Source organism: Hemicordylus capensis, chromosome 2, assembly GCF_027244095.1.
Source record: "Hemicordylus capensis ecotype Gifberg chromosome 2, rHemCap1.1.pri, whole genome shotgun sequence".
NCBI classification, from domain to species: domain Eukaryota; kingdom Metazoa; phylum Chordata; class Lepidosauria; order Squamata; family Cordylidae; genus Hemicordylus; species Hemicordylus capensis.
Window position 1 is genome coordinate 248,854,155 of NC_069658.1, and position 15,073 is coordinate 248,869,227.

At 45.9% G+C, this 15,073-nt stretch overlaps 1 protein-coding gene across 6 annotated transcripts; it reads left to right on the forward strand.

Moving 5' to 3' along the window:
• The first annotated feature begins 653 nt into the window (after window positions 1-653).
• Window positions 654-12,124, forward strand: LOC128342208 (zinc finger protein ZFP2-like). 6 transcript variants are annotated; one of them, XM_053289268.1, is made up of 5 exons: window positions 654-837; window positions 1,468-1,516; window positions 3,212-3,338; window positions 5,656-5,862; window positions 10,513-12,124. In XM_053289268.1, exons 1-5 carry the CDS (start codon window positions 734-736, stop codon window positions 12,030-12,032), a joined length of 2,007 nt encoding a protein of 668 aa, XP_053145243.1. In that variant the 5' UTR covers window positions 654-733; the 3' UTR covers window positions 12,033-12,124. The 6 variants fall into 6 exon arrangements, with proteins under 6 accessions (XP_053145243.1, XP_053145244.1, XP_053145240.1 ...); XM_053289269.1 differs by having other exon boundaries at window positions 1,471-1,516; XM_053289265.1 differs by having other exon boundaries at window positions 738-837; window positions 1,468-2,102.
• Window positions 12,125-15,073: the final 2,949 nt, after the last annotated feature.

Below are 15,073 nucleotides of genomic sequence, written 5' to 3' on the forward strand. Positions count from 1 at the left end.
ATCTGAAGCTAAATTAACCCCTGCTAACTTGGCAAAGAGGCACTCTTTAACGTGGTGGTTCTCTTGATTTAGCAGGGGGAGAGTAACTGGCCCTATCCACCTGCAGCACAGTACCTCCAGTGACTGTTGCTGGTGTCTATATAAAGTGAGCCCTTTGGGGACAGGGATCCATCTTATTTATTTGTTATTTCTCTGGGTAATTTTTGGAAGGGCGGTATAGAAATTGAATAAATAATAATAATAAATAATAATAAATTGTAGTAGATGATACTTACGGATGCTCACTCATGCAAACCTATTTCCCTTATCTCTGTATCTATGGGTGTCCAGGCCTTATAAGGTTAGCTGCAAGGAAGGATCTCTGAACATCAGCAGAGTTTATTTTGAATAACCGGAATGCATAGGTATGTTATACTGTAGTAGCGCAGAGCAGGCATATATATTACACAGACCGCTGTGCAGTGCCACATTTTCCTTTAAACAAGCCCTGGTGCTTTCCAGGCAGCGAAGAGTTAAGGTCACAGAGCTCCGGTTCATAGAGTTGGACGGAGATTTCAAAGAGATGCGAGGAGGAGGTCCTCCTGCCAGTGCCCGCTGCTCTGCCTCCTCCTTGGTTAAGGGGCTGGGAGCGGGAGGGGGGGTGGATTGTGCGGGGAGGCAGGCAGTATGCTTTTCTTTTGGAGTAGCAACAGCAGCATCGGCGGCGGCGGCGGCGGCGGCAGCAGCAGCAAGGATGAGTCCAAGGAAACTGAAGGAACCTCTGACTGAAGGAACCTCTGGGGAAAGCGGCCAGAATCTGCTTTGTGGGAGAACTGCAGAAGGACAGCCGCTGCAGCGGTATGTGGGCCTTTTGTAGCATGGCAGGAGCATTGTGTGATTCTGTTTAATGCCGGCTGGCCAAGCGGGTGCCGCCACATGCAAGCTTTTGCTTACAATAAATTGCTTAGACTTTAGGGTGCCGCAATTCTCTTCATCCAGGAGAGGCACTGCACGATAAATCAGGTGGGTGGGAACGAGAGATCTCTTGCGCTGTGTGTGATGAACACAAGGAGGTGCTGTATACCGAGTCTGACCCTCGGTCCGCCGAGCTCAGCGCTGTCTGCTATGACTGGCAGCCGCTCTCCTTGGGCTGAGACAGAACTCTTGCCCAGGTCTGTTACTTAAGACCTCTTTTTTGAGCAGAGATGTGGAGAATTGAACCTTGGATGTTTTGCCTGCAGAACTTCTCAAATGCTGCGGGGTGGGGCGGGGGGGGGCTGCACCTATGATCTACTGAATGTTTTAGATATGTAAATTAAAATAGAAGAGCATGTGCTCAGGATGGCAGCCACAGGATCAAGTTACTGTCACTCCCTGGTTATCTCTTCACATGCACTAATGAGGCTCTCAGTCAGCCTCTAATGCTTTGAGTAATACCGAAAAGACTGCTTATGAGTAAATTTTAATAATGATAATTTCTATTGCCAGTAGGAGCAGCATCAGCCATCCTGGACCTAACTCACTGCAGGAGAACCAGGTCAGAGAGTTAACCTTTCCCTCTCATATCCAGAGAAAAGACAGGAGTTCCTAGGCTGTGGAAAGAATAAAAAGGAAGGCTGTCTCCTGGAGAGAAAATGACAGGAGGAGACATGTATGGCCTCTTGGAAACTCTGGATTCAGACTGCCTTGGGGAGGGAAATGTGGAGACGGGATTAGAATGTACAAGTATGGGAAGAAGGCAAGCATGGGAGAAATCAGAAAGTGAGGGAGATGCTGTTAACATAATGGAAGTGCAACACGGCAGTAGCGTGCTGGCCATCAATGGCAAGAAAGGCCACGGGACAGTGAAGGACATGGAGGACCAGCGGCTGCATTTCAGGCAGTATTCCTACCACGAGGCCCAGGGGCCGCAAAGCGTTTATGTGCGGCTTTGGGAACTCTGCCACGCGTGGCTGGAACCAGAGAGGCGCACCAAGGAGGAGATCCTGGAGCTGGTGATCCTGGAGCAGTTCTTGGCCATCCTCCCCTGGGAAATGCAGAGCTGGGTCAGGGAACGTGACCCAGAAACCTGCCATCAAGCAGTGGCAGCTACTGAGGATTTTGTGCGGATGTTGGAGCTGCAGGTGGAAATATTTAATCTCACTGGTGCTTCTTGTGGATCTCTGCTTACAGAATCCTAGACTTGGAAGGGACCTTGGAGGTCTTGTAGTTCAACTCACTGCTTCGTGTGAGAAATGGCTGCAGCTTCCCTGAGAGAGGACCGCCCAGCCTCTGTCTGGAAACTTCCAGCAAAAGGAGAGCCCACAACTCTCTGCGGAAACAGAGTGCTGGGGTACACCATGAAGTAACTGGAAGGCTGTCATATAGAAGGAGGCGTGGGCTTGTTCTTTTTTTGTGACTGAGGGCAGGACTAGAACCCATGGCTTAAAATGACAAGACAGCAAATTTAGGCTAGATATTAGAAAGAGTTTCCCAACTGTGAAAGCTAGTTTGTTTGTTTGTTCATTTAACATATTTATATACCGCCCAAAACATAAGTCTCTGGGCGGTTTAGAACAATATATATATATTAAAAAAACACAAATAAAAACGTTAAAACATTACAACAATTTAAAATTTAAGACTACATTAAAACTATTAAAAACCACCAAACTATTAAAACAGTATCTAATTAAAAGCCTGGGTGAACAAATGTGTCTTGGCTGCCTTTTTAAAAGCTGTCAGAGATGGGGAGGCTCTTATTTCAGCAGGAAGTATGTTCCAAAGCCTTGAGGCAACAATGGAGAAGGACCGTCCCCGAGTAGCCACCACACAAGCTGGTGACAACTGCAAAAAACCCCTCTCCTGATGATCTCAGTGGGCGGTGTGGTTCATGGCGAAGAAGACTTTCTCTTAAATACCCAGGGCCCAAGCTGTTTAGGGCTTTATAGGTTACAAGCAAGTTGAAAGTGGAACAGCCTGCTTTGCATAATTGTGGGCTCTCTTTTGCTGGAGGTTTTCAAACACAGGCTGGATGGCCATCTGCCAAGGAAGCTGTAGCAGTTTCCTGCATGGCTCGGGAGGCTGGACTAGAAAGTCCAAAGTCCCTTCCTGTTCTAAAATTCTGATTATAAAAATCTCTTACTCTGCCAGAGTAAGTTGGCAGTTTGGCAGCCTTGGGTTCCTTAGACTCTTCCGTTTGCATGGGGGGATAAGAACACAAGGACATAAGATCTTATGTTTCCTGTTTCAGGGACTGACAAACTTTGAGGACGTCACGGTTCGCTTCACTGAGGAGGAATGGGCCCTGCTGGATCCAGACAAAAAAGCTCTGTATAGGGGGGTCATGCGGGAGAACTATGAGAACGTGGCGTCTCTCGGTAAGGAACCCATTTCCTGTTGCTTGGAAAAGATGGTCTGAGGGCTGGTGGGCTGAAAACGTCAGTCATGGAATGATCCAGAAGGCAGGTCACACAGGTTGTAACTGAGCAGCCAGGGAGCTGTTGAGGCCTGGCTACGTTCAGAGCCAACTCCCTTCCACTTCTCACTGAGGTCTGCTTCACTTCAGATGGCAAGCAAACTTCAGATGGCAGGCAGGGCTCACACGATGGAAGGCTTCACCGAAGAAAAGTAAACAGAATGAGCATCTCCGGCACAAACATTCTAGGCCAGCCTTTTCCCTGACAAGGGTGTTTGGAGCAAGAGAGGGCAGTCTCCCCCCCGCCCACCCCCCGATCGAGCCAGTTCCTATTGAATTCAGTGGGACATACTTGCAGAGAGGGGGGGGCGGGTATAGGATTGCTGGCTCCCTCACCTCTGGTGGTCCTGCGGGTGCCCATGCCTGACAGGTTAGTTTCCTTTCTGCAAGGTGGTGGTGGTTGTTATTATTATTTAGGGTAGCTTTACATAATTGAGCATAAGGAAGGAGAAAGTCTGTAGAAGGGAACTGGAGGTTGGTGGAGAGCATGCAGGGATCAACAGGCGTGTTGTCCAAATTCACGACATCATTATTATTATTATTATTATTATTTACATTTTATATCCTGCTCTTCCTCCAAGGAGGCCAGAGCGGTGTACTACATACTTAAGTTTCTCCTCACAACAACCCTGTGAAGTAGGTTAGGCTGAGAGAGAAGTGACTGGCCCAGAGTCACCCAGCAAGGATCATGGCTAAATGAGGATTTGAACTCGGGTCTCCCCCGGTCCTAGTCCAGCACTCTAACCACTACACCACGCTGGCTCACCTCCACCCAAGATTCCACCTAGACTCCGTGTCCAACTTGCAGGTGTCAGGTTGGGCAGAGATTCTAGGTAGAATCTAGGGAGGAATTTCGTAATCAGGCGCATCGGGAGGTTTGGGCCTGCTGGGAGCACACACTTGCCACCAACCTCTAGTTCCCTCCTACTTCATAAGGTCATTCACAATTCATTCACTAATTGTGTGGGGCTGGGGAAGGCAGTTGTGGGGAAGGCAGGATCGTACCTATCTCCCCGCCAGACAATCCAACCATCCTCTTCGGCTTTTGCTCCCAGATGAGTGCTGGGAGCGGCATGGCCATCTGGAGGCCATGGAAACACAGCCCGGCCTCCAGAAATCCCACGATGCACTGTGCGAAGAGCAGAATGCATTGGGGAATTTCCCCACTGCTGGGTGCTCTAGCCACCTGGCTCTGTGAACACTTGGGCTGCAGGCAGCCCGAGCGTTTATACGACCGGAGACTGGGGAAGAAGGGCACGTTCTAGGGGTAGAATGACTCATTCACTCTCTTCTACCTCAGTAAAAGCCTGGGTAGAAAGCTGGAGCTAACCGGCAGGGCAGCACCAGGATCGGGCCCAATCCTGGCACTCTACAGGTAGGGCTGTGCAAGCCCGGTTAGGGCTGCTCATGTGCATGCCCTCACTTTCTCCCTATCACATAAAGCTGTTCTCAACATTCAGTCAAGTGAAAAACATTCAATCAAGTAAGCACTGAACTAGTCTGATGTGGTGCAGCCTCAGTGATCGCTGTGCTGTGAGAACTGAGGAAAGAATTTGAGATACTCCATTGATGAACTAGGAACTATTTATGTATTTGCCAGCATGACGTAGTGGTTAGAGTGTCAGACTAGGACCGAGAAGACCCGAGTTCAAATCCCCATTTGGCCATGAAGCTCACTGGGTGACTCTGGGCCAGTCATGTATCTCTCAGCCTAACCTACCTCACAGGGTTGTTGTGAGGATAAATATAACCACATACACGTCTGGGCTCCTTGGCAGAAGAGCAGGATATAAATGTATAAATAAAAATAAAATAAATAAATATGAAAAATGGGGAAAAGCCTCCTGCAAAGGAGAACCCACCATTGCATGAAGTGGACTGCTTTACTGCTGAACAGCTCTTTAGAGTAAGGGAATTCTTCCTAATGTCAAGCCTAAATCTGCTTCCCTGTAATTTCAGCCCATGCATCTTAGAGCATCAGGAGCAATGAAATCAAGGCAATGTGTCAGCATTAGACCCCTTTGTGAGCCTCTTTGCAACAGGGAGCCATTTTCCTCATTCTTTTTCTCTTTCCTTTTGTTATGTAAATTGCTTTGTGAACTTTTTCTTGAAAAGCAAAATATTCATTATGATAATACAAGAAGGATTTTGCTTGAAAACAACAACAACAGGTTTCTCCTGGTACAGGGAGTGACCGTGTTGCATCTTTGTTTCAACAGGTGAGACATCCATGAAAAAGATAAAAGAAGAGAACTCTCTAGAAGGAGACGGTATGCCAGCTGAAAAATGTGTAGCCCTTCCAGGAAATGTCCACAGGAAAGTTTCCATAAAGACTGAGGCTTGGGAGAGTGGGGAGACATCTGCGGTGGACCAAGAGGGACTTCCAGAGCTTCACATTAAACAAGAGGAGGATCTCTTTGACCAAAGTAAATGTAAACACAAGGCAGATCTCATGTTCTTTGATCAAACTGAAGCCTATCCTGATAATCTGAAACACATTTCCCTTTTGTAAACTTCACAAACTGCCATACAGGAAACTAACTGAAAGTTTGTAGAGGGCAATTATCAGGGTAACAGATTCTGGCATGTTACCACTTTTTCTATGATTACATAGGAACATAGGAAGCTGCCATATACTGAGTCAGACCATTGGTCTAGCTAGCTCAGTATTGTCTACACAGACTGGCAGCGGCTTCTCCAAGGTTGCAGGTAGGAGTCTCTCTCAGCCCTATCTTGGAGATGCCAGGGAGGGAACTTGAAACCTTCTGCTTTGCCCCAAGAGGCTCCATCCCTTAAGAGGAATGCCTTACAATGCTCACCAGAGGCGTATCTAGGGTAGGGCAGGCAGTGCACGTGCCCTGGGCGCCACTTGAAGGGGGGCGCAAATTCTTCAAATTAAATTTTTTTTAAAAAAATGGCCACCAAAAACAAAATGGCCACTGCACATGCTCAAATGGCCTCTGTGAGGCCCTAGGAAATGCCAGGCCTTGCAGAGGCCATTTGAGCATGCGTGGTGGCCATTTTGTTTTCAGTGGCCATTTAAAAAACCCAATTATTTTTAAAAATGGCCGCTGCACATGCTCAAATGGTCTCTGCAAGGCCCTAGAGGCCAACAGTGGGAGGGGTAACCTTTGCAGACCCCCCCAGCCTATAGGAAGCGCCCCGAAGGGGCTACAGGTTAAAAAAAAAATTAATATAATATAAGTCACTGTACACATATTCAGTTTGGCACTATGTACAGAGAATCAGGGCTTGTGAATACTGAGCTGAAGCTTACGAGATAGGATTGTATTCATTTGCTCTTACTTTGCTTCTTATGATAAGTGAGTTAAATGTGGTGTCTTAATAATATGGCTATTAATGGTGAGTTTGTCTATGAATCAGTGTGAAATCCTTAGTATTAAGGCCCACTGGGAGTTGCTTGCTCTCTTTCTCTCATTTTAACTGTCTTTCTGAAATACTAGAATAAATTCCAAGCAGTGACACAGTTTACTCTGCATAGCCTTTAATTATTTTCAGAGTATCTGGAAAAAGTCAAATTCTTCATTTATTTTTAAAACTTATGTAATAGTGATGCTAGTAGATGCATAGTAGAGAATTAGACAGGCACTTCTGTTTAGTTTTCCAAGTACACCTCCACATAGTATCTGGGTATTTCATGAGCCCCAGCATACTGAAATTTGTAGTTTCCCAGCATTTTTTGGTCTGGCTACATCCACTGCTAAATAGTTTTTGAAATTTTAAAAGATTAATGAGCTTGACTTATATTTTTTAGCTGATATTATAGTAAAGTTATCTGAAAGATGGGTGTCAGATGTTTGGACAGGGGGCGCAATTTCAATGCATGCCCTAGGCGCTCTTTCCCCTAGATACACCTCTGATGCTCACACATCAAGTCTCCCATTCATATGCCACCAGGGCAGACCCTGCTTAGCTAATGGGACAAGTCATGCTTGCTGCCACAAGACCAGCTCTCCTCTCCTAAAACTGTGGCCCACAGCAAGGGAGAATGCAGGCATCAGTCTCACTACCTCTAGCATGCTAAGTGAGCACTCTACCATTTGAGCTAATTCCCCTTGCCTAATTGTATCCATTGTATCCATAAGCAAATTTTCAAGCTGGTATTACATATAATTTGATAATGCAATATATGTACTCATTGGCAAGAGACCATCTCCTACTATAAGGCCATATTATTACAAAACCCTTCAATGTTATAGTGTTTGAAATTTACAAAATACATCCATAAACGAATCAGAAATAGATGTAAAAGAATTCTGATTCAATTACCCATGTATTTTGCATGTTTCAGACACTATAATATTTAAGGGTTTTGTGAAAATATGGCCTTATAGTAGGAGAGGGTCCCTCTCCAGTGGGTATAATAACTTGAAAATTTCATCATTTATTATGGTCCACAACCAGCCAGCCTGTAACTGTTGATTACTATAATTGTTGGCTGGTCGTGAACCGTAATAAATGACAATGATCAGCTTGAAAATTTGCTTATGTCTACAGTCATTGAAAAAGTGATAACATTCCTGATTCCGTTACCTTGGGAATTGCCCTAGAGACATAATTCTTTACAAAACCCAAAAACATTAAGCCAGTTTTAGAAATCTCTGTTGGAGAAAGTGAGTCCTGTTTGCAGGGACAGACATGCTTGATAAAACTGCTGGCCCAAAAAGAAATTAGTCCATTGGGAAGTCAGGACATTTAAACCAAACTTTATTTAAAAATCTTTGGAACTGTTTGTAAAATCTGAAGACATCTTCTTCAGGCAGGCCCTCCCCATGGAGTTGCCAACCCTCCAGGAATTGGCATCTATTTCCAAGTCACTGCTGAAGGCAATCCTGGAAGTTTTAATGGCTTGATATTGTGAAAAATAATAGAAAAAAATATTGGGGACCCTCCCCACCAGTTCATCTGAATGCAAAATTGGGAGCCATTGTATTCGTCTCCAGTCTTCTTCAGTGCAGTTTCTGGTCTGCCTCTGCCTTCCTTTTGCCATTCTTTATAAGCTGCTAACCTAAAGTGAGGCACAGCCACCCACCACCAGAAAAATATCTGGGACTAGCTCATTTCAGAGTTGGCAACACTGCTTTCCCCAATACCTTTGGAGCGGCTTCTCCTTTAAGGTAGCCATTAATGATGTTATCTTCCTTAGCAGGGATAGGCAACCATGGCACTCCAGCTGTTGTTGAACTACAACTCCCACCATCCTCAGCTACAATACATTGTGGCTGGGAGTAACGGAATCAGGCATGTTACTACTCTTTCAATGACTGTAGCCATAAGCATATTTTCAAGTCAATATACCTACTGGCAAGAGACCATTTCCTACTCTAAGGTCATATTTTCACAAAGCCCCTAAATATTATAAATTGTGTCTGAAGTATACACAATATGTGGCTGGGGGTCATTGGAGTTGTAGTTCAACAACAGCTGGAGTGCCAAGGTTGCCTACTTCTCTCTAATTTGCTTTTCACGTTAATGTTGCCGCCATTTAAAAAAATTGTTGTATTATCATATGTTATTGTTAGATCCCTTGAATTTTGTCAAAAAAAGTGTGTGTGTGGGGAGATGTAAATGGTGGAATAAAGAAAGAAGAATAAAAACAAAATTTCAAAATGCATTCTGGGTGGATTTGGCAACTGCAACAGGATTCAAAGTATATGAAATTTGGGGGAAATAGTAATCTTTTTTTGCACTGGTTCAGACTTTGGCTTGGTGGTCAGCTCCATGTGACTGGAGGAAAAGATTTAAAAATTCTGCAACCAGGCAATGCAAATTCTGTGCCAACAAAAGTTGCACCAACAAAATTATGTGATCTGTATGAATTATGGGATATGAGCAATTTTGACATAATTTCTTTTGCATCATTTATTTTGGTTTTGCTAGTCCTGAAAAGGAAGGCAAGTTGCTGTGGCCAATCCTTAAACTTCAGCTCTGTTATCTAAAATGGGGAGAGGTTCAAGGAGCGTGGCAATCACTGAATTGCCTGTAATCACCGAATACAGACACTGTTAAATCAAGCCTGATTTACTAAAATAGTTTACCAAGATTAATGTCATTGCAGCTGTTTGAAGCTTCCCTCCTTGACCATGCATAGGAGATATTCTTGATTTTTGCAGTGTCTTCATATCTGAACCTCATGGAGGCTGCCTTCTACTGTATCAGCCCATTGGTCCATTTTGCTCAGTATTGTTTGCTGTGACTGGCAGTTGCTCTACAGCAGAGTTACACAGCTCCAGTCCTCTGGCAGATGTTGGCCAGCAACTCCCATAATCTCTGACTGTTGGCCGCTATGGCTGGGGATGATGGAAGTAAGGATGTGCACGAGCTGCCCTGCACTCCCTTGCGAGGCAGGGTACTTTTTAAGATGCAGGTGAGGACCTCCTTACCTGCTCACCCCTGCCCCGCTACCAGCTCTTGTTTTAGAAGCAGCCCCCCAGCTATGTGTGTGCTGCTGACACCATGCAGGGCTGCAGGAAGCAGCAGTGCAGCCCCACGCAGCTGCCTTCTAAAACGGATGCCGGCAGGGGGGAAGCGGTGGGGCAGGGGCGAGCAGGTAAGGAGGTCCTCACCTGCATCTTAAAGGTATCCCTCCCTGCCCGACGAGCTGGCTTGAATGCTGGCATTCAAACCTATTCAGCATTTGAAAAAGGAAGCCCTGAACAGGCTCGTGCTCATCCCTAGATGGAGGTTGTAGTCCAACAACAGTTGGGGGGGGGTGTCAAAATTGTGCAGCTATGCTCTGCAAGGTATCCAGGCAGAGAAGGCTCTATTGCAACCTCTGTTAATGGAGATGTTTTTAGCAGGAGATGCCAAGGATTGAACCTGAGAGCTTCTGCATGCAAGGCATGTGCCCAGCTGCTGAGCTATGGCCTATTTCATCGAGGGCTTTTTCAAAAATACAAGTTATTTCTTTAAATAAAATTGCTTAGTCTAGATTCTCCTGGCACGTCTGTGTTTCTCACCCACCCACCCATGGGGAATTGTAGCATACACCACATCCTTGTTTGTTCCAGGCTTGAGGCATTCTTCATGCTGAAATATCTTTTTAATTCCATCAGGCAACTGGATAGTGAGTAAGAACAAAGGTGAGGTTCCTCGGTGTGACACCAGTGAGGACGGGCAACAAAATGAAACATCAGAGGAAGCAACCCAAGAGATGGTTCCCAAAAGTCACCAGGGGAAAGAGACAGGTGGACCGGAAACCGAAGAGGAAAACCAACCAGAGAGGAGAGGGGCTCAGTCCATTCCTTTTGGGGAAAGCTGTGAAGACCTCAGCAGCATCTCAGCCCTAGAGGGGACCAATGAAAATGAGGTACAGGTGAGACTGACTGAATGTGAGGAGACTTCAAAGGCGGCTGCATATGGCAGAACTTGCAAAGAAGGGAAGATATACCCATGTTTATATTGTGGTAGATCCTTCAACATGAAAGGAAATCTTAGCAAACATACAAGACTTCATACGGGAGAGCTGCCCTACCAGTGCTCAGTGTGTGGGAAGAAGTTCAACCAGAAAGGCGATCTTATTCTGCATGAGCGAACCCACACGGGAGAGAAACCGTACCAGTGCGTGAGCTGCGGGAGAAGATTCGCCGAGAAAAGGCGCCTCATCGCACACGAGAAAACCCATGTGGAAGAAAATCCATCCGAATGCTCGGATTGTGGGAAATCCTGCACAGGCCACTCTGGACCGTTTAATCACCAAAGGCTGCACGCAGGAGTGAAACCCTATAAATGCACAGATTGCGGAAAATGTTTTATTCAAAAGGCCTGCCTTGTAATCCACCAGAGGACCCATACGGGAGAAAAGCCATTTAAATGCTCTGACTGTGGGAAATCATTCAGTTCTAGCACAGTCCTCAATAAACACCAAAGAATCCACACGGGGGAGAAACCATATGAATGTGCAGACTGCGGGAGATGCTTTCATCGGAAGGATAGCCTTGTTGATCACAAGAGAACGCACACAGGTGAGAAACCATTTAAGTGCATGGAGTGTGGTAGAAGCTTCCCTCGGAGAGGGATCCTTGTTTCCCACTCAAGACTCCACACAGGAGAGAAACCTTTCAAATGCTCGGAATGTGGGAAATGTTTCATTCGGCATGCATGCCTTATCAGCCATCAGAAAATGCACACAGGGGAGACTCCCTATAAATGCTCCAAATGCAATAAGGTCTTTCTGCAGAAATACAGTCTCACCATCCATGAGAGAATTCACACAGGAGAGAAACCGTATGAGTGTTCAGATTGTGGGAAGTGCTTCTCTCAGAAGAGTCAATTGGCTGTACACCGGAGAATTCACACGGGTGAAAAACTGCACATATGCTCAGAGTGTGGAAAGAGTTTTACGACAAACTCTCAGCTCACTAAACATCAGAAAACGCATATGGGGGGAAATATGTATGTATGTGTGGCCTGTGACAAAAGCTTCTATGATAAAAGTTTCCTCGTTGCTCATGAAAGAACCCACACAGGGGAGAAACCATACAAATGTTCTATCTGTGGGGAAAGTTTCACTCAGAAAGGAAATCTCACTTCACATGAGAGAACCCATAGAATGGAGGCACCACATGAATGTTGAGTGAATGTGGACCATCCTTCAGTCTGGTGGTGCCCTTTGGCCCCTAGAGAGATGTAGTATAACTTGTAGTTGCTATAAATGTTTGTCTCACAGACCTTGAGTGTGATTTGTCTTTGCCTTCTACTGAGTCGGAACATTGGTTTATATAGTTCTGACCAGGGCACTTTCCAGATTATACTCTGTTCAGCAGTAAAATGCTTCGGCTTGCCAGGGTTATTTTGAAAACGTAAATAGCTTGCGCAACCCTCCTACAACGGGAAAATACAGCTAATTTTTGCGACACACATGCAGCATTGTAGGTCTAAAATGCAAGAATAAAACCTGAAAGAAGGCATCGGAAATATGAACGGCACTTTGGTGGCAGTGCAAAGCCTGCGATGCAGAAACACCAGCAGTACAGAAGCACACTTAACAGACACATAGTGACACTGTTGTAGTGTGTAATCTGGAAAGCACCCAGCAATGGCTCCTCAGTGTTTCTGACAGGGATCTTTCTTTCCCATTCCTGGGATTGAACTGGGACTTTTTTCATGCAAAGGCTGTGCTCTACCACCAACCTGCAGCCTCTTCCCAGTTTATCAGATCTCAGAAAATATTGTAGTGTAGTGGTTAGAGTGTATATATGTAGTAAGTAAGTAATAGGCATATGCATGAACCGAGGTACATGCACTGGTCCAAATCCGGACCAGTTTGTGGTTCTGTGAATTGGTTCGTTCTTGTTCAGCCCAACTGCGAACAGGTTCGATGGTTCGAGGGCGGCGCCAAGTGGGGAGGAGGTAAGTAAGTAGGTCCTTACCTGCATGACCGCCGCTCCAGGCAGCTTCCTGTGGTGGCGCTCCCATAAGCAGCCTGTGTGTGGTTACGGCACACACCTGGCCTCCGTGCCTAGTAAGTAAGTAAGTAAAATAAATCTCGTGTTGATGCTATAGGGGAAGGGTGATTTTCACCGATCTCCCCTTCGCTCTGAAGCTCACTGTGCCTCCCAAAAATATGTCCCTGAAGACTGTGCAATTCTCAGGGGCACAGTAGGTTTCAGAGGGATGGGGAGGTCAGTGGAAATTGCCCCTCCCCTGTAGCACTGTGGTAATCTAGATATCAACCAAGTATAACCTGCCCAGATTCTATAATAGCTGAACAGGGCTCTTGTCTGTCACAGTTGTGTCTCGTTGTTCATCCAAGAAACTGAAGATAGTAGATGGAGGATAGTCCCAATCCACGCCCTCCACAACAACAACAACCCCTTGTGAAGCAAATTAGATTGAAGGTGCAACAAGTTGTGACATTCAGCAGGTCATTGGATCTTGTGCTTGGGGTTCCCAACATGCTTCCCACCCCCACAACCAAAAGCAGCTGTGTGGTGTGAGGGGACCAATCTGGATCACAGTGGCCGAAATTAACAACATCCCCCCCACCCACACCCACACATATCATTTCCCTGCAAAAATAACTTCCTGAAGATGTTTGCCTTGCAGGATGGAGATACCTAGATGGCTTCCTAAGGCCACCCATTGAGCTTCAGGAAGAGTCAGCATTGGAACCCAGACCTCTCCTATCCAAGTCTTGGCACTTGATCCACTACCCCACACAGGGTCCTCCTTAGGGATGTGCATGAGCTATTCGTGCATTCCCTTGTGGGGCAGGGAGGGGTACCTTTAAGATGCAGGTAAGGAGCTTCTTACCTGCTCGCCCCCACTCCACCACTTCCCCCCTGCCGGCGCTCATTTTAGAAGCAGCCGCGCAGGGCTGCATCACTGCTTCCTACAGCCCTGTGCAGCATCGGCATGCATATGACCAGGGCACATGCATGCTGGCTATTTGTGTGGTCAGCATTGTGTGGCTGACCACGCAAATGGCCAGTGCATGTGCGCTCTGGCCATCTGCGTGCTGACACTGCACGGGCTCCAAGAACCAGCGCTGGCGCCCCGCATGGCTGCTTCTAAAATGAGCACTGGCGGGGGAAAGTGGCAGGGCAGGAGCAAACAGATCAGGAGCTCCTTATCTGCATCTTAAGGTATCTCTTCCCGCCCATTGAGCCAGCAAAAATGCCAGGGTTTGCGTTTGTTTGGAGCTTGAAAAAAGAACCGCTGAACGGGACTCATTTCTTGTCCTCCTTAGAAGGTGGTTGTCAGTATTGCTGTCAGTCCCCTGCTAACTGAGCAAAGAGGCACCTTTTAAAAGTGATGATTCTCTTTATTGAGCAGGGCGAGAGCAACTGGTCCTATCCATCCCCAGCACAGCATCCCTCTAGTGGCTGCTGGTGGTGTCTATCTTATGTTTCTTTTTTTAAATTGTGAGCCCTTTGGTGACAAGGAGCCATTTTCTTTTCTTTCTCTATGTAAACTGCTTTGGGAACTTTTGTTGAAAAGCAGGATATCGATATTCATCGTGTCGTGTCGTATTGTTGAGATTATGTATGGAAAGCACCTTGAGCTCTTGAAAAGCTCTCTTATAAATGCTTATTATGATGAAATTGTGTGTTGGCTTCAAAGCTGTGCATGTATTCAGCAAAATTCTGCATGTTGTGGTAGAGTGTCACGTAGGAATCTTTGTTCTGTTGATATGCTCCATGATAAGGTCGTGTGAGTGTCACCTAAAGAAGAAAATCAACCTTATTGTTCTATTCCCTGTCTATTGCTGCCTGTATCTTTGAACTCTTTTTCTATGAGAACTGTTAAAAGTCATGTGTGTACCCAATATTTTAGTCTCAACAATGATACATTATTATTGTTGCACCATATACACAAATGCATTCTCTTCCCCTGTTAACCTCTGTCTTCCTCTCTTTCTTTCTGTTGTCTCTTCTGTGTCAAATTATGCAAATCTGATATGCAAAATTAACCTCATTTTGGCAGGTTATTTTTCGCGTATGCTGAGGTCGGGTGTCAATCGCCCAACCATAGATACGTGAAACTAGTGATGGTGAGTCCACAGATTGTGAGGTAAGGCTGTATCTTAAGGATATAGCATGCTGTGGATTGTGAGCTGGCTGTTAGCCAGTCCACCCCAGGTAATGTCTGTCTCAGTTATGTCCACCATTGCTG

What these genes read in the sequence shown, in the direction of transcription:
- LOC128342208 (XM_053289265.1), top strand. Translation starts at nt 1,614, where the DNA reads ATGACAGGAGGAGACATGTATGGCCTCTTGGAAACTCTGGATTCAGAC. An exon ending in TGAGAACGTGGCGTCTCTCG is followed by an intron (nt 3,339 to 5,655) that starts GTAAGGAACCCA and finishes TTGTTTCAACAG; the next exon opens with GTGAGACATCCATGAAAAAG. An exon ending in GGAGGATCTCTTTGACCAAA is followed by an intron (nt 5,863 to 10,512) that starts GTAAATGTAAAC and finishes TAATTCCATCAG; the next exon opens with GCAACTGGATAGTGAGTAAG.